The sequence below is a fragment of the Lampetra fluviatilis genome, chromosome 43 (genome assembly GCF_964198595.1).
Source record: "Lampetra fluviatilis chromosome 43, kcLamFluv1.1, whole genome shotgun sequence".
In the NCBI taxonomy this organism is placed as follows: domain Eukaryota; kingdom Metazoa; phylum Chordata; class Hyperoartia; order Petromyzontiformes; family Petromyzontidae; genus Lampetra; species Lampetra fluviatilis.
The window spans coordinates 1,085,605-1,113,590 of record NC_136317.1 but is presented as its reverse complement, the minus strand read 5'-3'; the positions used below and the strand labels follow the sequence as shown (position 1 = coordinate 1,113,590).

The window sequence follows — 27,986 nt, the reverse complement described above, 5'->3', positions numbered from 1 at the left end:
TATACAAACAATCTCTGTGCATTCGTCACTTAATGATATCGTTTGCGAGCCTGACTCAATATTGTGCCAAATCATTTTCCTGTAAACATAATTTTAGTGCCTTAATATGTGCACACGCATTCGTGTCTAATATTAGGTCCTTGCGGTCAGTGGGAATTCGTTCGTTTTCTGGGGTTCGTATTACTTGGGCCAACACACTGGTTGCGAGTGTTGTGGTGCACGAGATGGGGCGATATGGCACAGTCTACACATTATTTCCAGGGAAAGCTTTGGGCAGTAGTGGAGGCGACGGCGCGGTGGTGGAACACATTTTTTTTTATCGTCTACTTAATTACCAAAACATTGTTTTACAATTCTAGATTTGAAGCTTTCGTGACTGCAAGGATTCATACTCTTAGGTTTTTTTCGGTAAAGTCACGTAGGTAAAAAAAAATTAATATAAAGTAAAATAAAACAAATTAAAAAATTCACGACGTTTCGCACCTCTCCATAACAAAGGCTCAGTCCTTTGTTATACAGTCTACTCTTGGTCTTAAGCCTCACCTTACCATATTAATAAAAAAGTGTGCCGTTCCTGGCCCTTCCCCCCACAACCATTATATATACGGGGTAGTATTTATTGTGATCTCTCATTTACTTGATACAGCTGTCGTGGCTGTGACGGTTCCACCTGAAGACGGAGGCTTGTGTTGCTTCCGAAACGTCGTGAATTTTTTAATTGTTTTACAAGACATGCATAGACATGAGATAAACGTTTCAGACATTGAGGGTTCATAATCATGATCAGCCGTGATCAATCCACTGCTGGATGAAGGCCTCTCCCGTGAAGCTGTCGCCATCTCTCAAGGGGCGTGGAACTCCTGCACCCCGCGTGATGTCCGCCGGGTAAAGCGGTGGTCCGAGTTTCATGCCCAGACACGGATAACGCCAGGCGCGAGCCGTACCTCAGACCGGGTCTCCACCACCGCCGCCATCACCACCCTAACCCCTTTTACTAACCCGCAATGACAAACATGGCGAAGTATGATTAGACAACACCCACGACCGACACAACGTGGGGGAGGGCTTCATCCAGCAGTGGATTGATTCAGGGCTGAAATTTACTTTATTATTTCTGTTGATTTTACACAAATATTTGTGACAAGAACCTGGGAAACCATTGGCACATATTACTGTAATCAACCCTCAAAGGGTGGAGATATTTCACATTACGATGGTGGTGGGAAGCATTGTTTACACATGACTATCTTCTTGGTTCTTTCGGTAAAGTCACGTAGAAGGGAAGTAATAAAATAATAAAAATAAAACATAATAAAATAATACACAGGACTAGCTACACAATGGTATTTATTTCATCAAATCGTGAAGAGGAGCTGAATTGACTACCAATTTTAATATAAAATGGTCGTAGGACAACTGGATGTTGTATACCGAAACGAGTGTTGTGAACTACATTCATAGCCATAACTCTGGATGATGATGATCATGATGCGGAAGACGATAATGGGGTAAGGGGAGTGATGAGTGGACTGGATATTTCCATTGCGGCTGGGTATGCAGCTGGCCTCTAAAGATTCCCCACTGCACTGGTGTTGAGAACTTGACTCAATTCAACAGAACATTTCAATCCAAGAATGCATTCTTTGTGAAGACTTTCCAACTATGGATGAAAGCGTTAATGCATTCACAGTCTGTCCGTCCGCAACATGGAGTCACATTTAACTCTATTGTGACACGTAGTAGGCTTTAGCGACAAATATTATTCGTAATAAAGGTTTCGTTGGGTTAGATCGCGTAAGTATAAATGTGTCATAACCCTCCACCACCCGACACAGCCAGTAAGGTTTGTCACGTAAACAAGGCGCCAATTAGTGACTACTTCAGCCCACCGGTGTGTTGGAGAGTAAACCCACAACATTTACAATTTGCATACTGCGACATTTCGCTGGGCACAACATCCAGCCTCATCGGGCGATTTGCCAGAACTGTGAAGCATTCCACCTGCTTCAGTTCTTAAATAGAGCAAGTTGACGTCATCACTGTGAACCCATCAGGTGCAGAGATCAGAGGCGGGGTGGTTATTGTAATTATATGAAAGATTATTAATCAGTTAATTAGCATGTGTTTCCTTGATAAGGAATACAGTTGTAATGTGTATTACTTAACAATACGCTTCCAGGCCACACTAAAGCTGTAGTTGTCAGAGCGGTTACAATAATTAGTATTTCCCTCAATTTCAACGGATTCTCGAATTAGTCTCAGTCAGTAATAATTAGTTTTACACAACACTTCAATGTTATCAAAATAAATTGAGTGTCCTTGTTGGCAAGCATGTTCTGCAACTGCCGATAGTCTTGTTTGAAAGTATTTGATATTTATTTGGTGTTATTTTCGTCTTACGCTAATGTTGCATCCCGTCTGTCCAATTTAGCATCTGCCACATAAGCAATTAATCCGATACACATCTGTTGATAACTTACGCAAATCATGTTTAGTACAAGATACTAGTTTTTGAATTTTGTGTACCGTGCCTCTTACTCTGAATATTATTATCAAGAATATTGGTCGTGAAAGCTTACGTGTTAAACTGACCAACCTCTATTGGGAGGATACATTTCTTAAAATCAGAAAATTGGAGAAACTCGGCATTAAGCGTGTAAAATGGATGTCTTCACTGGCGTTCCTCTAAAGGCGCAGAGACTCAAAGGTAATATCAATCGCAGTTTAAAAAAATAAATCTCAAAGTCTGTTAAAGCTACCCAAATACTACACAAAGCTAGCGATGTATTGTTACAAGAGAAAATACAGCACAACAGGAGTGAATTGGCTCACATTTATGACTCTCTAAAGCATTTACACTTACATATTAGCAAGTGTATCCATACATGATTGGGATATAATCGACACTATAACAATCAGCTGATAATTATGCATTTAACGGATAACCAAAACTAAACAAATTAATATTTTCTAGACTTCATAACAAAGAATTCGCAACTAATAATGAACAATTAAAAAATAAAACGAATTAACTTAACTAACACTTGATTTAACCAGCGACATGGTATTGGTCCTCTCTAAAGGTCTTAACTTTGTTGTTGCCCCACGTACAATTTCAGTAGATGAGACAATTGCTGACGTGGAATCAGCGGTACGACACCTTTCACATGAGGCAGAGATGATTCGGCACGAGGTTGCCAAACTAATTGACAATAGCAAAGTGCCAAAAATAACTATTAGCTTGAGCGAAGGAAAGGCCTTAAGAGAACTTCGATCAAATAAAGGTATCCAAATTTTGGTGGCTGAAAAAGGCCGCACAACTGTAGTGATGTGACGAGCGGATTAAAATAATAATACAATTAAATATTTACTGGAGGAAGGTACCTCTATTAAAATTAAACTAGATCCAACTAATACTTGAGAACGTGAGACCACTGCAATCATTAAACATTCATTAATACCCAAGGCTGAGCAATATCCAAGGGCCTCAAAACCACCTAGACTGTATGGGTTACCAAATATTCATACAATCGGTATCCCATTACGATAGGCTCTGCCTCAAATGAATTTGCTAAATATGTTTTTTTTTAATACAGCCCTATATCGGTAGGACATCTTCAATCACAATAAATTCAGAACATCTTGTGAATGTGATTAAAGAAATTAAACTTACCCCTAATGATATTCTGGTAAGCTTTGTTATAATTTCTATATTTAATAAAGTTCTTGTTACACTAGAAAATAAGACAGGTTTACCAAAATATATTTAAAAACTAGTTGACCATTGTCTACATAACACTTAAATTTCGATTTAAAGCTGTCGTGACTGCAGGAATTCATCTTCTTGGTTCTTTCGGTAAAGTCACGTAGAAGGGAAATAATAAAATCATAATAAAAAACAATAAAATACAATTCTCACGACGTTTCGGCCACAACGCAAGCAGCCGTCCTCAGGTGAAGAACAGGTCTGTCGGAAAGACAGCGTCTGACATTAACCACTCCCCGCCTCTGATCTCTGCACCTGATGGGTTCAGTGGTGACGTCGTCCTGCTCTATTTAAGAACTGAAGCAGGTGGAATGCTTCACTATTCTGTCAAATCGCCAGATGATGTTGATGTAATTACCAGCGATACGTCGTGTACTCAAAATTGTAAATGTTGTGGGTTTACTCTCCAACACACCGGTGGGCTGAAGTAGTCACTAATTGGCGCCTTGTTTACGTGACAAACCTTACTGGCTGTGTCGGGTGGTGGATGGTTACGACACATTTATACTTACGCGATCTAACCCAACGAAACCTTTATTACGAATAATATTTGTCGCGAAAGCTTACTACGTGTCACAATAGAGTTAAATGTGACTCCATGTTGCGGACGGACAGACTGTGAATGCATTAACGCTTTCATCCATAGTTGGAAAGTATCACAAAGAATGCATTCTTAGATTGAAATGTTCCGTCGAATGGAGTCAGGTTCTCAACACCAGTGCAGTGGGGAATCGTTAGAGGCCAGCTGCATACCCAGCCGCAATGGAAATATCCAGTCCACTCATCACTCCCCGTACCGCCTTCTGCATCACCATCCAGAGTTATGGTTATGAATGTGGTTCACAATGGTTTCGGTACACAACATCCAGTTGTCCCACGACCATTTTATATGACAATTGGTAGTCAATTCAGCTCATCTTCAAGATTTGATCAAATAAATACCATTGTGTAGCAAGTCCTGTGTAAACAAAACTTAACCCTCCACATTAATACTTACGCGATCTAACCCAAACACCTTTATCATGAACTCTATTGTAATGTTGATCCAATCTGGACACTTAAGTCTAAAGATGCATCGTGATTCGGGACTTGCGCTAGCAGCCTCTCCTGGCAGAATGGATCACATGAAGCCACGTGTGTACGAGGTAGAGCAGAGCCCCCTTTTGGCAATTCACGACTGGATGAGGGCCTCCCCACACAGATCAAATCTCCGGGCTGGAGCGGTTGCACCCGATTCAAGAGCCGAATGGCTCACAGGGCTATACCAAATACATGAAACTAAACTACACTTTTCAGTCCCCCTTTGGCAATGCACTACTGGATGAGGGCCTCCCCACACAGATCAAACCTCCGGGCTTGTTGAACTCCACTTGTCCACGCCAGTCAGTGCGGGTTGGAGAATGCACGGAGCAATGATGGCAGCACATCGTACAGGGCAGTGGATTTCGCTGCACTGCCCTCCGATACCTTCCACGTGGCGCCCTGGTGGTACCCGACAAAACAAACCATGGACACAAATAATCGATAGATATGCACAAGTTCTAAGCATTTATGCTGAGCAACCTAATCGATTAGGCCCATGAATCGCCATACCGTTGGGATGCTGAAATTGTTCTGTCATGCGCTCGTGTGCAGTTTGGTGTCAGATACTCCAGTGACCTTGGACACGGCTGCACAACACATTGTAGGCATGCAAGTCGGCAAACAATTTTTAAATGTCTTTATTTACACGCTGGTGGCACAAACATCAGAATGCCTTCGCTTGCATGTTAAAAAGAAAAATCACAACCAATTTTAACGAACGCTATAACGACGACATACACGTTTTTCAAACTTGAGAGGAAAGTCAGCATACATCATGGAGAATCTCTCGGATCGAGTGGAACTTAAAATGCGTTTGGTCGCGACTTGGAAGCCTTCTGAGAAGAGGGGTCTGAATGTCCGAATAGGGTGGGGGTCCCGAGCAGGGTCCAGAGACGTGGCCAATTGTTTTAGAAGGGAAATCATCGAAAGACAAATTCATCACGGGCACGCACTTTGCTTCATCAAACCCTATGTGTGTTTATAATACAAACCCTGTGTGTTTATAAACAGTGTAGATTGTTTTTACGATTGATTACTGCTGCAGTCAAGGTTAAGAACCACTGGTCGAGAGTCTAGAGTTGTTTTTTTAATAAAGAGCCAACTTTGTTCCTGGAAATCTATTTGATTTAATATCGACTCGGTGCAACGTTTTCAATCTCACCAATAAGTGGTTGTTTTTACTCAGATTTGTATTTGATTGTTAATGCTCTGGTTTTATATTTGCATCAACGTTACTGCTTTTGTTGCACCTTGCAAATGAGGCCTTCCTCATATCCCGAGTTCTCGCCTAGCCAATCAAATTAAACTTGGAGGTATGATGAAGAGGGTCCAGACGCATAATCTGCAAGTCTGTAATTCCAATGAAGGGACTGGTTTGGAGGTCCAATGGTGGGAATCTCTGGCCAGGTGAAAGTAACACCTGCAGTGACCCTTGGTTTTTAATCTACACGAGCATTAACAAAATACAATTATGTTATTTAATGTAAACTTCTGCTGGAGATTTGATTGAACGGGCGAGGACCAGGTGGCCCACTGGGATGGTGAGAATCGACAGGCACGCGACACGAAGAGAGAAGTGGGGGCAGTACATCGGGTCGGCAGACAATGCCATATGCCTTCTCAGCGGTGTGCAAATCAAAATGCACATCGCTCAGCAACGAATGTGGAATGTACATACTCCGCGCTTTTGCCAATCCACTGCTGGACGGAAGCCTCCACATGCCGTGCGGGTCACGCGAGTTATTAGACCATGCTTCACCACGCTGGTCAGTACGGCCTGGTCATAGTTCAGAGCATAGACGTGATAGCATAGAAGTACATTACAACAATAGATTTTGCTGCATTGCCCACGGCTGCCCATCACGTAGCCCCATAGTAGCCAATAACCAACCGTAATGTGTCCGATCTCGTCACAATGTGAAAGCTGAACAGAGTTGATCCTGGATGGCAGTTGGATGGGTGCCCACTTTGCCTAAAACAAAAGTGTAATATTTATAGTGATCATTATTCCTGCCTCCCCGACTTCCAGTTGCTCTGTCAAGGCGGTCTCGCTCGCTCAGCAGCCCGACTGAACCCAGAGGAGCGTAGCGTGACCTCGTTTAAATAGGGGGGGGGCATACTCAGGAGGGGGCCATGACACAGTCAATGTTAAACAAACTTGGAATAAGTCCTCAGAATGACCAACGGCAAAATCCACCTTTGTCTGTGTGCATTCTGCTCTAGTTCGCACCCTGCGTGTCAACATTGCTGACTTGACGACTCGGTCAATTATTACATTGCAGGATTGTAAAATATGGTTTAACGTCTGGGGAGGCCTTCATCCAACAGTGGATTGTTGCAGGTTGATGGTGAACATGACGATTTAGATGGCTCAGCCCCCTCCAGCGCCCCCCCCCCCCCACCCTGCCACCACAAGTCTGTAGAGGATGCGCAGTTCACCGCGGTGGCTAGGAGATGTTAACTACCTCGCCTGGTATACAGGAGGTCGTGGGTTCGATCCCGACCCTGACGCCTGCTGCTGTATATTTGGAGTTTGCGGTGTCCGTCTCTCTCCGTGGTCGCGTGGATTTTTCTCCGGGTCCTCCAGTTGTTCCCTCCCCATTTAGAAACATGCGTTTAGAGTATTTGGCTGCTATACATTTCCACATGGAAAGCCACTTCGTTAGGCTATCGTTTGTGGCCGGCTAGCTCCTAAAAACAAGAGCGATACAGCTCCGTGAGCCTTACCTGGTAAAATACAAAATAATGTAGCTTCGATCAATGTCAACGCTCCACTTGTTGTACTGCCATCTCTTGGTCGGGTCATTTAGTATGCCGAGCCTGCAACACCCGGCATTCCGAAGGAACCTCCCACTACCCAAGGAAGTATTTGGCGGCTGCCCGATGTTTCACATCCGCCAGCCCAGCGCTGGGCGAGGGTTTCTCCGGGCGGCCTAGCGTCGCGTGGGCTTGGGCATCACGTAGACGCGCACGGGGCGGCACAGCGGCACCGTGCCCTCCACTGGGTTGGCGGGGGGCGGCGGGCCGGGGTCGGCGCTCTCCAGCCAAGAGGCGGGGCTCGGCGAGAGGCACGACGGCGCGGGGCCGACACCGACCCGGCCGCTGTCGGCGGAGAACGCCAGCATCAGCGACAGCTCGATGTGACACGGCTCTGCGACGGAGAGGGAGGGAGCATGAGCGAGTGAGCGACTAAGGGGGAGGAGAGGGTTTCGTCCAGGTCACGCGTACAACTGGGATACACAATTATTAAGTCATCAACTAATCTACCAGTCAAAATATAGGTTCAATTTCAGCGCGAATTGAAAATGTGTGCGTGCGTCATGCCCAGTGTGATTTTGCATCATAAGTCATGTCACACTGGGCGTGGTTTTAAGGGGGGGTGTTCCTGCCTTCGGAAGTCAGGATGCGGGGATCGAACGCCATTTTTTTTTAAGTGGCCAGAGTAATCGATCACGATAACAATGGTCGATTATCACTTTGAGTAGACGAAACGACCCAACCGACTCATCGTCCCAGCTGTAAGCGTGTGCGCGTGTCTTGCCGCGCGTGTTCCCCCTCACCTGTCCACGCGGCGTGAGACATGTACACCTGGGTGATGAGGCGGTGTTGCCCCTCGCGGGGATTGCGGAAGTCTCCTGGCCGCGGGTGGATGATCTGGGCCTGACCGTCAGGGTACACCACCTGCACACAGTCCCGTCATCCAACATTTGAATGGCGCAACGGTGGCTAGGAGATGTTAACTACCTTACCTGGTATACAGGAAGTCGTGGGTTCGATCCTGACCCCGACGCCTGCATATTTGGAGTTTGCGTGTCTCTCTCCCCGTGGTCACGTGGCTTTTTCTCCAGGTCCTCTGGTTTTTCCCTCCACATTTAGAATCAGCATCACGCATTTAGAGTATTTGGCTGCTATAAATTTCCACGTGGTAAGCCACTTCATTGTTGAGCTATCATTTGTGGCCAGGTCGCTTCTGAAAAAGAGCTAGAAAGCTCAGTGGGCCTTACCTGGTCAAATAAAAAGTTTAGTTTATTCCATTGCAGCTTAAAGTAAAAAAGCAATACCAAAAAAACCATCTCGCTCATTATCAATATCGGCCTTCATCATTGTATGACCACCGCTTCGTAACATCGTCAGCTGCGATCTAGCCACTGCTGCGTGAAGGGTTCACCCAAGCCATCAGCATCACTCATGGCATCACGAAGTATCATTTCATTGAGCTGCTGCACACGAGCCGATCCCATCTCGCCGTCATCACCCACCAGCCGTCATCCCTTGTAGCGACATATCGTGCCCAAGTCCACTTACTGTTCTTAGCAGTCAGAATGAGGTCTACAATATTGATGTTATCCGATCCCAGTGTTCAGATTCCTGTCGCTTGTGTTCTCTGCATACTTTTTTACATAATGGGTACGGAATGAGTTATCCTCCAACCCCACCGACGATTAAATGAATCGTCGCGATCCGATATCTGCCTCGGTTGTATTGTTTCTCAATTTTTCCTACCCTGCGTGTGTAGTTTTAGTTTCTCCTGAAGTTTACGCGTAAACCGTAACTGGCCGATTCTTACACGCAGTTTTATGCATGCATTGCGATCTGAACGATCGCCTTTTAACCGATGAACGGATGCATTGTAACATGCGTGTTAGCTCAGCACCGTGCGACCCGGACTGTCCAACTTGAGATTGAAGCTCCGCTTGCGAGAACATAATTTTAAGTTATTATCATGCACGTCACCATAGTGTTTCTAGTGGCGCCACTGGCATATGTTTTAATATATAAATGCAATTACGTGACTGAAGTAGTCTAACAAGACTGTTTTTTCCTGGTATTTTTAAAGTATTTTGCTCACATCCACTACGTTGGACTGGTGTGGCACAGCATGGGACACCCAAGGCACACACGGCTATTTTGTTTTTTGGGTTGTGTCTTCCTCTCAGTGCACAATGCCGTTAGTACGCAAATACAATCTCATTACTTTCATGTTTTTCTATAACAAAACTACTTGGAATGTTTCCCTATCACCACCGACCATCTAATCAGTCATCATCCGTCTATCCATACAACCGTTATCAACAGCACTGCAGTGTGGTTAGGTGGTTGCGTGGTCATTGCAGATTGACCTCTGGGTTCCTGCAGTCCAGCCTTTTGCCGAATCTTATCTGACCTCACCCACTGATAATGCCCCCTGGAGAGTGCAGTATCAGTGGTACACTGGCTGCTGAGAGGGGGTGATAATTCCGCTCTTACAAATGTGTGCCGTCATGTGCCTGGTCCAGATACGCCAGCAACATTCGTGGTACATAAGCGCGTAATTTGTATAGAATTTGCAAGACTATTGTAAATTATCGAATCTCAAACATGACCAAAATTACGATGACGATTGACTCACCAAACTTGCCTGAAAAGTACATTTTCCTTACAGACTCAATCTCCGGTCGAGAAAGGTGTTCGGACAGCAAAAGGACAGGCCGTTGTATGAACGTGAGGGACACGGGGACACGTGTACACCGACGGGGACACGTGTACAGCCACGGGGACACGCGGACAGGCACGGGGACACGCGGACAGGCACGGGGACACGCGGACGGGCACGGGGACACGCGGACGGGCACGGGGACACGCGGACGGGCCACGCAGGTGAGACGACGTGCCGACAGACGGGCCGCGGGCGGCCGCTCACCGACCTGCACGCGCACGGTGCGGTGGGGCTCCGGCACGTTCTCCAACTTGGCGTCCACGTCCAGTGCCAGCACCAGCCCCGCCGTGAAGCGCAGCGGGTTGTCCGACTCGCCCGTCGGCTCCAGGATGGTGGCGCGCGCCTGACGCACCTGACGCACGTACGCATACACACGTGCAGTATGTTCAACTTCATTTGTGTCGTGCGTAGCCAAACGCGCTAATCGCGCGGTGAACGGGTTTAGCCGTGACGCACAATCCTGCGAAGCGATTATGTGCTCCATTTGGGCAAAGAGTTCTGTTTTTAGTGTGGTTGACCACACCTTATAAAACATTTGGGCACAATTTGTCAATTAAAAAAAATTCTCGGTCATTTTCTGCTGGATTTTTCCCCCCCAAATTTATTCCAGATGTGCTATCGGCAGTGTCACGACGTGATGCATCCATTTAGTAAAAACAAATAGCAATAGGAGTAATCTCACGGAGCAGTGTGCCTTGTTTGTTAGAGAAATGGCCCGTGGAAGCGGATTTTCATAAGACCTTCTTATTTGTGTGCATGGTCGGGGCAACACGTCTCCATGCAATCTGCTATGAACTTGTAGCAGGACAGGAAAACCAGAGTTATATCTTTAAATTCTTAGAGCTGAAATTTTGGGCAATCGTTGGCAGCCAAGCCGAGATCATTAACTCCCTACACTTGATAACTCGGTTCAAATGCCAGGAGCTCAGCGCTGCCAGTACCGGTCGGTTTCCTGATATTGATATTGTTGGCCAATCTCATTCACTGCTCGCCTCTCCCTTCCTCTTTCTTCCCATTACACAAAAGCAAAGCTTTTAAAATATCCACTTCTCCAACGGTTACACCTACCACGCAAGTGAACACACGCACGCACGCACACGCACGCACACACACGCACGCACACGCACGCACACACACACGCACGCGCACACACACACGCACACACACGCACGCACACACACACACACACACGCGCACACACACGCGCACACACACGCACATACGCACGCACACACACGCGCACGCACGCACACACACACGCACGCACACGCACGCACACACACACGCTCACACACACACGCGCATGCCAACTCGTCGAGAGCGCTCACCTGCGGGGGAAGCTGCATGGGCACGAAGGTGGTGTGCTGCAGGTGCGTGTGCAGGATGCAGATCATCTCGGCCGGCTTGCAGCAGGCGAGGCGCGGCATCGCCTCCAGCAACCGCTCCACAAAGCCTCCCTGCAGACGGCCCAGCTCAGCGTGCAGGCACCTACGAGCCCGACGATTCGCAGCGGATGAGCCACGCTCGTGCCCAACAGCGTACCGGTTCAGTTGCCGACTCTACTGGGGTCACGACGACGTGATGAGTCCGTGTAGCACGGTGCTTTTTTGCATTAAAACACAACCCCATCGTTGAGATGGGGTTGCTCTTGCCACTATTCCTCGTAGCCCAGCAGCCTGACGATGCTGACGAGACGCAGAAGGTTCTCAAACCGGTCAAGAGTTTGCTGCTGAATAAAATTGGTTCGGAAGGAGCCGACGGGCTAAATCATATTTCCATCTACATGTGCAGATATGGATACAAACATTATTTAGTATCTCCACCTCCGATGAGCATGGTTGGCTACGTACGGTGCGAAAGAAGCTGAACATACAGATAGAGATGAACATACAGAGGTCTGCTTAACTACGGTTCTACCTGTAATGTTCTATTAGGATGGGTCTAGCGGGCGCGTCTTGCCTTTCAATTCGTACAAGGTGTACAAAACTCGTGTGGTCGCTGCCCACCCACCGTCGCTGCGCTGCCAACTGCAGGGCACACCCCCCTCGGTGCCCTTTAATTGGAAGCCTCGCGCACATGACGGCTCCGTCTGAGCACGAGCCACCGGCCGCCGGGCCAGTGAGTGAGGCACGTGCTCGCGTGCGCCTCACTCACCGGCCACCGGGCCAGTGAGTGAGGCGCGTCCTCGCGTGCGCACGCACGGCACGGGCACCGGCAGCCATTACCTCTGGAAGTCTTCCACCTCCTGCAGGAACTTCTCGCATCGGCTTAGGAGTGGCTCCTCCCTGAGAGAGAGCGAAACGAGTACGGGACAATGAGCTTTGATTTCATCTTCTTGGTTCTTTCGGAAAAGTCAAGTAGAAGGGAAGTAATAAAATAATAAAAATAAAACATAATAAAATTATTCTCACGACGTTTCGGCCAGAGTCAGACTCTGTCGCCTCGACGGACCTGGTTTTCACCTGAGAACGGCTGCTTGCGTTGTGGCCAAAACGTCGTGAGAATAATTTTATTATGTTTTATTTTTATTATTTTATTACTTCCCTTCGACGTGACTTTACCGAAAGAACCAAGAAGGGGACAATGAGCGTCGACGGCTGCGAGTCGGCGCTCGCCGCACACGAAGGGCGACGGCCGGTGAAAAAATACACAAAGAGAGAGGGACACTCGATCGTCACCGTGCTAGATTTCACCGAAAAATGTGCTTAAACATTAAACATGTAATGCGGGTGACAGTGAAGGTTCTTATCATGAAAATACTTACGTTGAGCTGTGGCAGTTGATGGTGGTGATAATTGTGACATTGTTCTAATTAACGATTACAATAATGGCACTGATATTATTGCTGACAACAGCAGTGATGATGATGATGGTGGCAATGTAATGATAAAGATGCTGCAGACATGAAATAAAACTGTCAAAGCATAGCTCTGCTCAAAATCATTGTTGGGTAGCATGCATTTCCACTGACTGAGCGAGTGGTGGATATTCCGAATTCATATTGAAAGGTTTTCCCTGTATGATACTATTGCAGATGAAACTTTCAACGAAAACGAACAGTGTGGTAATAGGATTAACCCAAAGTGATGCAGCAGTGTTGATGCCGTTCCTGACGATAATCGTTATATAATATCTACGTCACTGTTACTGTGGCTGCTGGGGCTCATGCGATTTGAAAGCGTTTGGATTGATGGCGAAGACCGGCTTGGAGACTGGGGCACTGGACAACCCGAAATTTGATTTGCAAGCCGGTTGTTCTAGTTGCAGGTAACGGGTTGCTGCTCGACCATACTTCCCCACGCTGGCCGATGTGCGTTATTGAGCACAGATGTGGCAGCAAAGTACAGTAAAACAATGGATTTGTCTGCACTGCACTGCCCTCAACACAGCCCTGACACAGCCTATAATACCTGCTTTATACACGGTGTTTGCCCACACAGGCGCTATCCAGGCTCAACTCTGAATCCTGTCTCAAATCCGACAAGACAGAGGCACATCGCAGGATAATTGGTCATGGGCCAATGGCTGAACGTTTGTAGCGGAAGACCGCAGGCTTTCACACGGCGCACTCTGTCCAGTGAGAAATCGCGACCAACGCCACCCATCAACACGACAACCGCTCATCGATCAACGCATCTCCCGGTCTCCAGAGCGACAACCCAAGCGGACCCGTTTGCCAGGAGGAACACCGCCAACTTTGCAGAGTGTGGCTCCTCACCCCTGGTTGGTGCGTGCCTGGAGGACGAGCTCCAGCGCCTGCGCCTCCAGCCGCGTTTGCCGCACCATCGCCACCTGCAGCGGCTCCAGGCCCCCGAAGAGGAACTCCAGGCGGTAGGTGTGCTCCACGATCTCAACGCCGCAAGCGACGACGACAACAACACCACCAACGCAACCCGCTACACTCCTTCTTTTCTTTCATCTCTCCCCCCCAACCACCACACACACAACAATTATATTTCAACTGTGCTGTCGGGTATTGTGTTGTCACGTGGACAACTCTCACGGGAAGCAGTGCCGGGATCTTTGACGGTGGACGTTAAAAAACCCGTGGCGTTATTTGAAAACGAGGAGGCAATGAATTTTTTTTACTTAATTTGGTAAACCCACATGGCAACATCGATGACTATTGGCAGACGATATCCACATGTAAGACATAGCACCTTTGTGACAGCCTTGCGCTATGAAAATGGCATGAATATCAAATGTATCATGACTAACATTATTCATGTGTAATATTCTAGCCCCTGGAAAAAAATGTGGAGGGAGGAGGGGAGGAAGGGAGGGGGGAGGCAGGGAGGGGAGAGAGGGAAGGGAGAGGAGGGAGGGGAGGGAGGGATGGGGGGAGGGGAGGGAGGGATGGGGGGAGTGGAGGGAGGGAGGGAATGATGGTGGGAGGGAGGAGAGGGAGAGAAACGGGAAGCAGTGCCGGAAGGGAGGGACTCACCTGGGCGGCTGCATTGGAGGCTGTGCTGTCCTGAGGCAGATACAGGGGGACGGCCATGGACCACACTTTGTCCTGGAGAGCCTGGGGAACGGTGGGGGTTGAGGGGGGGTGGAATAGGACTATCACGGGTGTGTGCACAATGCCCATTCACTTAGAGCTCTTCCACGGGTAGATTAAGGCCTTTGCACGCTTCAACCATACTTCATCACGCTGGTCTCGTACGGATTGCTGTCAAGAGTCCCAGGACCGGTTTAGATATCACTCTTCACCGACGTTAGCCAAAGCTGGGAATCGAACTCGTGTCACCAGGTTGCTAGCACCGAGCACTGACCACTGCACCCCCTCCGATGGGCTCTGACTTGGTTATCAAGGACACTTACCAGTGGCCTGCGCAACAGGAATTACACCTCAGCGGACCGACGGGCCGCACATCTGATAGGCTTGAAACGATTCACCCATTCACCAATTCTAGGTCACTCTTTAAGTCAAGAATCAAAAATGTATTGTCTCATTCCTACCATCAAGTTTGCATTGTCTGTAGTTTTTTCCTACCTCATTTGTACAGTTTTGTTCCAGGAGCCTAGACATAACGTGAAGCGTAGACGTTACATAAATTGTCAATCATCTATCACTACGCTCATGGCTCAGTGCAGATTTCCTAAGAGTAAGGATGCACTTTTTTTATTATTACGCTTATATTCTTGGTTCTTTCGGTAAAGTCACGTAGAAGGGAAATAATAAAATAATAAAAATATAAAACATTAAAATTCTCACGACGTTTATTGTTGTATATATTTTTTTATTGTATTATTTCCCTTCTACATGACTTTACCGAAAGAACCAATAATATAAATCCCTGCAGTCACGAAAGCTTTAAATCAATATTATTACGCTTGTTTACCTAAAGCTTCACCGGATCTCGAAACTATTTTTCCTGCCAAGTTTTCACAGTCAGGGACAATATTGCTGCGTGCAATCGTAATTGAGTAATTTACAGGTAATTTTTCATCATTTTGAATGCTTGGCCAATACCAGCAACGTTGTATGGGGGGGGTTGGGGGGGGGGGGTTGGGTGGGGGTTAGCTATGGGAGGAAATCGGCGAACAAGGGAGAAATCCATTGATAACAGGGCGGGAGAACGGGTGGGGGGGGGGAGAACGTGCAAACTCCACACGGAGTAGGGCCCAAAGCCAGAAATCGAGCCTTGTCCCTTCTTGCGGCGAGGCACAAGCGTTACCACTGTGCCACCGTGCCGCGCTCAAACGGTGCATCGATGCGTTGTGACGTGCACCGTATCGGGCAGGGGGCGTCCTTGCGTGCGTGATCCTCACCTCCGTGAGCAGCAGTTTACACTGCAGGTAGAGCGCAGAAAACTCTGCCGCTCCCGTGAGTTCAGGCTGCAGCTCCCCCAATCGCTTCAGGTCCCTGGAAACGGGCAGAAGAGCAAGAGGGCGCATCCAACATATGAGCGCAGGCTGCCTTTTACATCGCAGGCCAAGACGGGAAATACAGCGGAGCGTGAGATACCCCATGAGGCTTTTGAGACCAAAATGTAACTGCGCCTTACCCCCAAGGTAACAGGCTTACTTCGGTGTGACCAGGTGAGAGGTCAAGAATTGAGACAAGGATAGTCTCAAATTGCAAGAGTCACCTGGGTGTTGAAATAGATCAGGAAGGTTATAAACAAGGTAAAGGGGCCACTCGAGAGAGAAGGAAACCTCATGAGAGCTGTAAGGCGGCCAGAAACCAGCGTCAACGTGCGCCCAAGCTCTGTGATCTGACAACAATTGCCCAAATTAGTCATTTAGCTCTGTGGTATATGCCATAGTTCTCCCGGTGTACACTCGTGGTGCGCAACACTGTCCCGTGCATATTCTCTCGATGTTCACGTGCGCCATCTGGCGGCGCGCGCTGGCAGTGAATGCTCCAGAGTCGAGACGTTGCCGACTGTGCCCACGTGTTTGTTCAAACGGTGTGTTCGAGCTTCCTAGCAGCATTTTAGAGTGTCATCGTGACGTGTGTACTATGCGAGTTGTATCAGTGTGTCCCTTCGTGTGGCGTTCATAAACTCCAGTTCATACAATCTCCCACGGTCTTTTTCACGATTACCAATGTTTTCTCTGAAGCAAGCCACTGCACACTGCACATGCCTGACGGTTGGTATGACGGCAAGCTACGCTTGGGGGGGCTTGGGGGGGCAGGGTTGCGATTGCTGGAGATGAGAACGCTGCCTTGGTGCGTGTTTGAACGGCATATGCCCGAATTGAGCAGTCTGGCCATTATACCCCCCCTCCTTTCCACTCGCACTTCTGAACCGAGCCAGTTCTTGGCCATCGGTGGTATGGGGAGTTTTTCACGGGCTCATTTTCAGAGACAATCCATGACACGCTGGCGGCCTCAAAACACATCTGTGGCGACTCGGGGCCATGCAGGGCCGGGGACGGTCTTAAAAAAACGTTAATTGCGTGTGACGCGAGTCAGCACGCCGCGAGGACGCGTCTTCACCGCATCGTCCACGCGCGTCTCTACACCGTTCGGTGCGTGCGACGTTGGAGAAGCGGCTCGGCCTCTCCAGTGGAAAAACACAACCCGGCACCTTCCAAACGGCACGCTAGGTCGTTGCGGTGGCAAGAAGGAGCCATCATCGGTGGGCATCGTGGCAGGGCACCCAACCGCACCCCCCCCCCAACCCGAAGCCGTGCGTGCCGGTGTGCTGCTTCACCGGATGGTGAGCTGCAGCAGGCGTGCCGCCCCGGGCGTGTCTGCGCGCCGCAGCTGCTGCACGCGCTCCAGGCTCTGCTGCAGGAAGCGGGCGTCGCCGGCCTCCACGGCCGCGGGGGCCTCGCACATAGAGCCCCGAACACAGCCCTGCACGCACGCACGCACACACGCACGCGGCAGGTGCAACGACAGAGGGGTCACTCGCGTTGGTGACGTAGCCCGTACAGGCGAGTGCTGCTCATCGTCGTCGCCGTCGTCATCAGCTGCTGTCACGGATGATCCACTGCTGGACGAAGGCATCCGCCCGAAGCCGGTGTGCGATTGACCTCACCGGCAGGGAGGGCACCAGGTGGGAGAGGCTGTCCCTGAGGTAGGTGTAGTGGCGGAGAGTGTGGTCAGGGAAGAGGGCAGTCATGGTTGGGCAGCTCTGGGCAGCGTTGAACACAAGCAGCAGCACGGCGATGTCTGCTCATGCATCGATTAAGGAACCACGAGACATCCACAGCAAACATGAAGTGCTCACAACACATGCTCACGGACATAATTAAAAAGATCTGGCTCAAATACACAGGTGCTAAACAATAACACACACACAGACAAAAATCACGAAAACAGAAAACCTCCATTCCTGTTGGAGCATGTGCTGTTGGCGAGCATCCACCGAGGTTGGCACAGCAACATAAGGTTGCCATCACACAGGTGCGAGGAGAGTTTGGCCACATTTGTCTAATCAGCACCGATGTAGACTACACAGTTGCACCAGACACTCGTGAACAATGGGGATACACGCAGGGTCGTCCATGTCTGGCTCGGGCGTGTCGAAGAATGGGTGAGTGTTGAGCAGCTCGGGCACCAGCGATAGCACGAGCGTGGGGTGGCGGGCGCCCATGTGCTTCAGGCACCTTGCGGGGGACAACAAGAAGCCAAAGCGCAAAACCACAGGCCAGAGATAGTTACGCGTGGGATAATAAATGCCGATGGTAACAATAACGGCGGGTAAACCTTCGACGGCAAACAGCCGATAGCCAGCTTTGAGGAATACGCAACCTGCTCAGGGACTCGCTGGTTAATGGCCCCGGCCCCTCAAGATGCTGTGGGACTCTGTGAACAGGACCTAGCCCCCCAAGGTGTCCTTGGAGCCGTTGGTGCTGCCCTGGCTGCCCCTGGGACCTATCAGTGATGATGCTGGGTCCCGGTAAATCGCCCTTCCCAACTACCCCAAAAGTAGACTTGCTCTTGCCTGCAAACGTTTCTGTGCCTGTGTTTATTGGGATTCCCTCTCAATTTCTTGGGTTTTCCCCCCAAGGTTCTCCAGTCGGAGTCCCACTGATTAGAACCCATTTGCGTTGATGGGTACGCTCAGTGTAATTTTAAGTGTGCACTCCTCCTTGCTTCGTTGCACCATTTTCAGTTTTTGGCTACGACGCCAAAGTTCAGGTGAGAACTATCGTTTTGTTGGCCAGTGCTTCGCCAACTGACCCTTTGCCCCAACTCATTACAAAATAAGGCCTTCACATTTTTCCTCCGCAATTCACCGTAAGTGCGTCCACGGCTTCGAGGGTGTGAGCATGCATGCTTACGGACGGGAAAACGCGATGGGACGGCAACTAGCGGGGTGACTGTGCGTGGGTTGCTTGTGGCCGGGCAACACTCACGTCCAGATGGAGTCGCGGTCCGACGGGTACTTGGTCAGGTTCTTGAGCAGCTCCACGAGCGCCATGTGGACGCCGGACTTGGTGGCCACGCTCGTATAGCACAGCAGCTCCTGCAGCGCCTCCCGGATGTCCCGCGACGAATCCTGGAGCGAAGCACGCGCACACATGTGCGTGAGAAATATATAAATATATGCTTCATCTGGAGTGCATAGTCTTGACTTATCATAATAATTTTCAGCGAGTCAGTTCACTGATGGATGATGGCCACCCCATGCCGTGTCGGTCACGGGGGTTGTTTGACCATAATTCACCACGGTGGCCAGTGCTGGTTGGTGCAAACGGAGACCATAAATCCCAGAGCACAGAAGTACAGCACACTAGATTGTGCTGCACTGCCCTCTGCTGCCCACCATGTAGCCCTGCAGCCTGGAGATATAACCTGTTTGTGTGTGGTGCCCACACCATCCAAGCACTCTCCACTCGACCCTACGAAGTTTGGGCAAGGCCGCCAGGCAAAATGGAAAATGAGGCCTCTCTTGAAAAGCCCTCTCGGCCCAATGAAGTCTAACACTCGGGACAAACAGTTCTATCCTGCCCCCCCTCCCCTCTCTCTGCGACGGGAGTTGACGACACAGCTGCCACTCGCCGACTCGGGCGATTGCGTGCGAACCTCAAGCACAGCGAGCACGGTGCCGAGCTGGTCGTCGCGCAGCGTGATGTTCGTGGAGATGCGGCGCAGCGCGTGGATCGACTGCAGCCGCACGTCCTCTATCTCGTCGTTGAACATGTCCACGAGGAAGTCGAGGCACTTGGTGGCGAAGGAGCGCGAGGTGAGCGCCAGGGAGCACAGCGACTCCACGCCCGCCATGCGCACCTCTGCGAGCAACGGTGATGACAACCATGCACACAAAGACAAAGATCACCCGTATAGCCTTAACAGACTGTTGGGGCAAGTGCTGTTAGCGAGCGCCTATGAAGGCCGACATGGCACACGAGGGCACCAGCACCCACGCTCAGCTGCCTTTATTTCTCTAGTGACGATGTTTACACACCGCACCAGGACCTCATTTAAGGCTGAGTTGACCTAGGGGAAGCCAAGGACCGGTTCAGATAATCATCACTGGTGTTGGCCATGAGCAGGAATCGAACCCAGGTCGCCGGGTTGGTAGTACAGCGCGCGAACTGCTACACTAGCGCACCCCACACATGCACACAATGTGCACACACACACAAAGCACGACGCTTTCACGCATTTCCCGACAGACAATAACGGCCGTAAATCTGGGTGTGGCTCCGAGTGGGCTCCCTCCACTTTCGAGAGGCAGGATGTGGGGGCTGCCAGCATCTTTAAACAGGCCTGAGTAATCGCCCGCAACAACAAAAAAATCAGTAAATACCAATTGAAGTTTACACATGGACGTGAGCGACCTTAATGTGCCAGCTCCAGCCGCGTGCGTGTATGCGTGCGTCCACGCGTACCGTACAGCTCGTCCTCCAGGCCGTGAACGAGGGCCCCGCACGCGCCCTGGTTGATGAGGCTCACGGCGTCGGTGCTGAGCTCCTCGCGGGGCGCATCGTCCGCCCACTTGCGCCCCGACGAGAACTCGCCCGACGTGAAGAGCTCCCGCGAGCGCTCGTGCGCGCTGCGCTTGCGCTGGAGAGAGAGACGAGGCGTGCATCGAGGTGGCGCGGTGAGCGCGGTGAGCGCACGAGCCACACCACGTGTTGCCTCTGATGTTTGTTCGGGATGCAAACGTCCTCAAGAGAGCGATACAGCGGTAGTCACAAACCACGCGTTATTCATTCAGGGTGTGCGGGAACTAGAAGTGTAGTTCCATGCCTTACCCGGAGATCCGACATGAGCTTTTTATCCAAAGTCTGCTCCAGAAATTTCTCGCTCACATTCTGCATTGTTCCCTGTATGGACGAAGGTTGAAAAATACGTTACACAATTCAAAGTGCCATCTGCGCCATGGGCATATTGATAAAATCCTTGGACAACCCTGGAAGTCGGATGCATGTAGAATAAAAAAATATATTTTTTCCCAGTTTTATTCCGATTGTGCTGTCAGTGACAAGTTACGAGACAAATAATCCATTGGAATTTCTGGAAGGACAATGCAACCCTTCATGTTAGAGAATTGCCAAAGGAAATGGATATCACACAGCTACCCCTAAGATCCCTTCAAGAGACATCTGGACCACACAGTAGGGGGCAATGCTTTCCTGCCACTGAGCCCGTTTGTTAAACTGATACTTTATAATTCAATAACGTTAAACTGTGTGTTTTTATTCCAGCTGGAATTTAGCGAAATTGCAGAACCAAAATGTACTCGCTTCAACAAACTCACTAGACCACTGCACTTGAGAAACCAGCTTAATCACATGCGGCTCCCGGGATTCTAAAGTAGCTCAACGCTCTGTCCTCCGAGTGACCTCGTGCAGAATCGCCCTTCAATAAACGATGACGCAAACTCACCAGCATCTTGGCAGCCTGCACTCGGACGAGCAGAGAACCGTCGCTCACCACCTGGCAGACCTTGCCAAAAGCGTCGTCCACCAGACGGATCTCCTCATTGGAGGAAGGAACCGGCACCACACTGTGGGGTGGGGCAAAGTTTGGTACGATATTACCAAATTAATGTGTACACAAGGCTGAATATCTCACACCTACAATGAAATGGAAACTATAAAAACGAACAGCTCTTATTTTTGCAGATCAGTTAGAAAAACCTTGTTTCCCTGGCTGCCTCACATGAGCTTGAAGCTTTGCCAATGAGAATAATATCTGAAAGTTACGGTGAAGCACTCCACCACAACGTTTTCTAACGACGTCACGTTCATGATGTATGCAAGATGCACGGGAGTGATGTTACAGAGATGTAAGCTCGAGTGCTATCATGATGTGCTTCACGTGGCCTTGACTTTACCTTTCAGGGTAAATCTGGCTGATAACACAGATGAGTCTCACAGCCGCTGACCGGACCTGTTCATAGTCGTCAGACAGAGCCTGGCAAGTCTACACACACACAGGTGGATTAAGCAAACACAAGTAAAACACACACACACACACATGCAAAGCTCTTGAACAGAATTAGTGTTACACTTTCAGAAAAAGTGCATATACGCAAGTAGACTGTTATGGCGAGGGCATCTGGCTCCCACCTGCTGATAGACGCTCTGGTCCAACTTCACGCCACGGTCGTGCAGCTGCAACTGAACAATCAAAGATAAACATTCGGCCTAAGCTGCGATACCGTTTTACAAAGACCAGAAGGTGGTGCATGAGGATATTCAAACTACAGCAACCATACACACTTTTTTTTCATAATTAGGATAATTGACAAATTACATGAATTATAGGACGGTAGTCCAAACCTTAATAGCCTTAAATTTGCACGATTCCAAAATTATGCTGTGAATTCACAACAGTTTGTGTTCCCACCAGTGGTGAAAGACATCTAAACTGGTCATGGGCACAACCTGCCTGTACTGACCAGTGTGATCACATTTGATTAAACAATCCCCATGACCAACACAGCAAAGGGAGGTAAGATTGTCCAAGGAATGTAAAATAATATTATGAAAGTAAAATGAGAGCAGTGACCATGAAAATGATGATAATGATTGTGATGTTGATAATGTCCCTGGTAATGATGATGGAAAAAAATATGACTCTTCACCAACCATGGCATTGATGGCACTGGTCCGGACCCTGGCATCCTGGTCAGTGAAGGAATCTCCCAAAATCCTTTGCACATCTCGCGGTGCAGCCCCATCACCCTCCTTCACAACCGGCTGGAAAGGCTCCCCAGACAGGCCAATCAGCTGTAGACATTTGCTCCGTACACCATGGTAGGAGTCGGTGAGAAACTGCAAAAAAAAACATAAAAAAAGCCACGTGTGTTTGCAATAATTACAACTGTCATGAATGTAACACCTACAGTGGTTCTACTACACGATGTATATCTACCGTCGGTTGATAGAATTTCAAGGCGGACTTGTCTTGTGCTATTTTACTACTACGTATAAATGCTCTGCAGAATTCCATTTATGAGTGTTATCACCACCTCCTTTCTTCTGATAATTCTTATCCTGTGTCACTAAGCAAAAATTTACCAACGCATTCTCCAGCATCGTCGCTTTACATTTACATCAAAACCGGCACATCAGCTCGCTCGCTCGCTACCCGCCGTCACATGTTGGGAGTGATGTCACACCTTGCAGGCGACATCGACAAGCCTTGCCCGCAGGGCGCTGGCCTCAGACTGCAGGGAACCCAGTGCCTGCAGGGAGTCCAACAGCTGGGCTCTCACCTGGTGTGACTCTGGTGGGGGGAGAGGGGGGGTGAAGGGCAGTCAGGTTGTGGGCAAAAGGACGAGGAGTGAGAAAGGCACCCCTTTAAGCCACAACTAAAAGCACTGGACCAAAAACACCAATAATAGCACTGCACCAGGGTGACAAGTGATACAATGAATACAAGCACTGACTCTCAGAGTTGAGCGCGTTGATGACGTCATCGAGGACTGAGTCGGGCGTGAAGCCGGGGGTCTTGGTGAGCAGCCCGAGCAGCGACGCGATCTTCAGGCGCACAGAGCTCTCCGACTCCTGCAGTGGCATGCGAATGCACACGGACACATGTAGAGAATGCGCTTTACAATGCCAAAGGTTTATTTATCTTATGCAAAATTTCAGACATCACGCGCAACAACCTGAAAACACATTAGAGCGCTATACAGCACAACCACGAAAACTTACGGAGGAGTAATCTGGACTTCTAAGTTGATATTAACTCAGCCATATGGAGCAGTGGTGTGTCACAGCAAGAAGAGCCTGGGTTTGATTACTCGGGCACATTTCGGTGTAGAGTTTATATGTTCTCCCCCTATCTATATGGGTTTCCTCTGGGCACTCCAGCTTCCTCCAATATCTAAAAATATACGTGACCAGTATTGGCCAAACATCCCAATATAGTACCCTCCTGAAAGGGAGTCTTAGGACTCAGTTTGGCTTTCCTAGGTAAATAAAGCTGTTCTAAACGTCTCTTGTACAATCAACAGTCCCCTTGCTTAAACCTTCTTCCATTCCTCTCTGAAAGCTCACCTCTTCCTCTCTACCGCCCGATCTCTCCCCTCCACTTGCCCCTCCGCTCCTTCCCCTGCCTCCCTTTTCCTGATCCCCAAGAATTCTCTATCGCTGTCACTCATTCCTTAATCCTACCATCTAAATATTTATATTGTCACAGTTTTTCAAGCTACGTCGACGCTTTGATTGAAGTCACTCTATAAATATATAGATTATTAATTATGCGAATGCCATTGTGCGGTGGTGAGATCTTCAACTGCCTTGCCTGGTATACAAGATGTGGTTGATTCGATCCCGACGCCTGCTGTATATTTGGAGTTTGCAATGTTCTCACCGTGGTCGCGTGGATTTTTCTCCGGTTCCTCCGGTTTTTCCCTCCACATTTATAAATATGGGTTTAGAGTATTTGGCTGCTATAAATTTCCACGTGATAACAAGCAACTTCAATTGGGCTATTATTTGTGGCCATGTCGCTTCTGAAAAGAGCTATACATCTCAGTGGGCCTAATCCAGGAAAATAAAATTAAAAAGTTTTAGTTTAGTTGAGTATCATAGGCACTTATCAGTACCTACCTTATATTCTTGGTTCTTTCGGTAAAGTCACGTAGAAGGGAAATATTTTTTTATATTACTATTATTTTATTATTTCCCTTCTACGTGACTTTACCGAAAGAACCAAGAATATGAATCCCTACAGTCACGAAAGCTATAAATCAAAGTTGCTACCTTATTACAGACCAATCCAGACGTTATTGGTCACACCGTGCCCTTATAAAGCTCAACATTCATCCTACAAAGTCCCATCACAAGGGAGAAACACAAACAAATCGACACATTTTATTTTTGCCCGTTTTGAAACGGTGTACTCAGATTGTAAATGTTGTGGCTTTTGCTCTCCAACACAAGGGTGTGCTGTACTAGTAACGAATTGGCACATTTTGTTTCCGTAACAAACCTCACTAATTGGCTGTGTCGGGCGGTGGCGGGTTTAACGACACTTATATATTTTTACGTGACCGAACCCAAAAAACCTCTATGATATTGAAACGGCCATATGGACCCACTCAATTTCCCCTGCACAAGAACACGGTGTAAACCGTCCGGGTGGACACGGCGCGCGAGCGCGTCGGCATTGCCTTGTAGTAGTGGTCGAGCAGGATCCGCAGCACGCCCTCGGCGCTCTCGGCTTCCACGGGGCGGCGGGCGAAGTGCAGCAGCAGGTTGAGCGCCTCGGCGGGGCCGCGCGCCCGCGACAGCTCCACGTGCAGCGCCGCCGACTTGCTGGGCTTGCTGAGCCGCAGGCGCTTGGCGGCGGCGGCAGCGGCGGCGGAGGAGGCAGCGGAGGAGGAGGAGGGGGCACCCTCGTCCTGCTGGCAGCGCGGGACGACAGCAAAAAAAAGCGCGGTCACACCAGAAAAAATAGCCGTCCATACAAAAATTGTAATTGCTTGAAAGGAGGCAATTAATTGATTAATTGATGCCGATTTTAATACAGGCATGCATTGTCACCGGATCTTAGTCCGTGTGCAAATTTTGGGATTGATTGGACAACAGGAAGTAGACTAACTTATTATTGCAAGATTTGACCACGACAAACACGAGTCAAGTTAAAAACACACAGTTGACATGCCGTGTCGAGCCATGCGGTTTAACCCCGTATTCTCTTGTGCGGGGAGATTGAGTTGTCAGGTCCATACGGCGCACAGCTGTTTCAATATGGGCAACAACAAAAATGTTGTCTATTTGTTTGTGTTTCTCCCTTGTGTTGGGTCTTTGTAGGGTGAACGTTGAGATGTATAAGGGGCACGGGGTGACCACTAATGTCCCCGAGTTGGTCTCTAATAAGGCAGGGCACTGACAAGGGGTTGACAGCGATGCTGCGAGTAGGTGTCGAAAGGCCTCTGGGCAGCAGGTTGGCCAAAAAACCCCCACGCAACTCATTTGAGGCCGAGTCAACCTAGGGGTGGGGGGGCATAACCGGTTCAGATAATCGTCACCGGTGTTGACACCGTGAGCGGGAGGCGAGCCCAGGTGCGCCAATCGTTCTGGCTCAAATTTTGCTTCAATTCCCAGACAGGGCCCCGGTCTGACACATTGCGGTGGTCACGGGCAGTTGTTGGTTACAGAGGTTTTGTTCGATCCACTGCTGGATTACGGCCTCGCCACGCCTTGTCGCGGTCATTGGAGTGATTTGACCATACTTCACCACACTGGAAAAATGTAGGCAACTGCATTTATCAGTTATCACTGTACTCGAAGTCAACATTGTTCCCCCGATCAATCGAGCGTCGGGGGGGGGGGGGGCAGCGTTAATTTCCCGTTCACAGACGTGAGCCAGTGGACGAAATTCCACATTCACATGGCGAGGCCGAGTAAACCCGTGTGGGGGGTCGCTCTTGAATACAACTGTACACAACTGCGCTGTATACAATTCAAAGCAACGCGTGACGGCGACTTGGGCGCATAATGAGAGTCGGGTAAACACACGCACAACGAATAAACATCGACGAGAACGACAAGAAATGAACATCGGATGCAACGACCACCCCAGCGCCAACACGCGTGCCGCGCCGCGAGTGTGGAACGATTCTAGCGCAGCAGCTCCCCACACACGCGGCGTGTGGACGTGGCGGCAAACGCGGATCGGTTTCGTCCCCGTCGACCGAGAGCCTCGCGAACCTGCGCGGATTTGCTGAACTCCTCGTAGACGCGCTTCTTCAAGTGGGCGGCCATCGTAGCCGCTTGCCTTTAGTCGCTCGGCCTCAGTGACGATGCTGCCACCGTCGCCATGTTGCCTAGGGAATTGGAGGGGGGGGGGGGGTTAAACGCCGCCATATTGCGTGGGGGGAGGGATTAAATACCGCCGCCATATTACGTAGGGAAAATGAACCATTCTACGTGGATTTGCCAAAAGACCCAAGGAATATCAATTCCTGCAGTCACGAAAGCTTTCAGTCAAGATTGTACCGTCCCCATATTACATATAAAAAATTGGGGAAGGGGGTTGAATACTACCGCCATCTTGCGTAGGGAAAATGGGGGGTAAACGCCGCCATGGCCTCGAGCGTGTCGAGTTCTGTTGACGTCACGCTCGTCCCCCCTCCCCCACTATTTCTTCCTCCCTTAGTAAGATGGCCGCCGCCACCAACTCCCCCACGTCCAAGGGGCCCTTCGCTCACTCGATAATCTCTATTGACACTGGAGGGCGAATCCGATTAACCACAAAGCTCTTTTTTATCCTACAGCTCACAGATTTACAGTTGGGGCACGGGGTCTGAACGTTACGACAAACAATGCAAAATACACGATAGGGGTATAAAGTATAGGAAATGTAAACTAACTTTTTTTTTCAAATAAATCTCCATAAAAAAAATTGTTTATCTTACCAGGTAAAGCCCACCGAACTATTCGCTTTTTTTCAGAAGCGACCTGGCCACAAATAACAACTCAACAAAGCGACCCATCGTGTGGACATTTACATATCACGACGCAATCCGCAAATACGACGGAGACAATCATCACAGCGGCGATAAACTCCGCTGCTCCTGACCGCGCTCGTTATCTGGCTTGACCACCTGAATGTGAAATTGTAGTCGCCGCTCTGCAGCCGTAGGAAAGAAAGAAAATAACAATCCCCTGGCAAATTAAAATCCCCTGGCCCTGTCAAATTACATTTGGGGACTTAACCAGCCTCCCATTCATTCAACACTGCTGGCATCCACGCTCTCAAATCCCTACAACAGATAAGCGCGCCGC

General features: G+C 49.1%; 1 protein-coding gene across 3 annotated transcripts; it reads right to left on the bottom strand.

Moving 5' to 3' along the window:
- Positions 1-5,471: 5,471 nt before the first annotated feature.
- Positions 5,472-27,947, bottom strand: INTS4 (integrator complex subunit 4). 3 transcript variants are annotated; one of them, XM_078876078.1, is made up of 24 exons: positions 27,806-27,947; positions 26,910-27,025; positions 25,367-25,600; positions 23,636-23,753; positions 23,366-23,472; positions 22,833-23,018; positions 22,311-22,361; positions 22,076-22,164; positions 21,625-21,745; positions 20,991-21,062; positions 20,625-20,799; positions 19,816-20,021; positions 19,146-19,288; positions 18,277-18,392; positions 17,822-17,955; positions 17,492-17,637; positions 16,101-16,194; positions 14,770-14,850; positions 14,044-14,174; positions 12,551-12,610; positions 11,654-11,813; positions 10,534-10,677; positions 8,410-8,530; positions 5,472-8,000 (listed from the first exon to the last, which is right to left on the bottom strand). In XM_078876078.1, the coding sequence occupies exons 2-24, from the start codon at positions 26,961-26,963 to the stop codon at positions 7,783-7,785; spliced, it is 2,961 nt and encodes a 986-aa protein (XP_078732204.1). In that variant the 5' UTR covers positions 26,964-27,025; positions 27,806-27,947; the 3' UTR covers positions 5,472-7,782. The 3 variants fall into 3 exon arrangements, with proteins under 3 accessions (XP_078732204.1, XP_078732203.1, XP_078732205.1); XM_078876077.1 differs by lacking the exons at positions 5,472-8,000; positions 8,410-8,530 and having other exon boundaries at positions 8,545-10,677; XM_078876079.1 differs by lacking the exons at positions 5,472-8,000; positions 8,410-8,530 and having other exon boundaries at positions 8,545-10,677; positions 25,367-25,597.
- Between the last annotated feature and the right edge of the window lie 39 nt (positions 27,948-27,986).

Bases quoted from the DNA above. Each gene is read 5' to 3' on its own strand.
- INTS4 (XM_078876077.1), bottom strand. From the start codon at position 26,963: ATGGCCGCCCACTTGAAGAAGCGCGTCTACGAGGAGTTCAGCAAATCC. The intron at 21,063-21,624 runs GTGAGTTTGCGT...TCGTCCATACAG, and splicing joins TGCAGGCTGCCAAGATGCTG to GGAACAATGCAGAATGTGAG. The intron at 17,638-17,821 runs GTGAGGTCAATC...GCGTGCGTGCAG, and splicing joins ACCTGGTGCCCTCCCTGCCG to GGCTGTGTTCGGGGCTCTAT.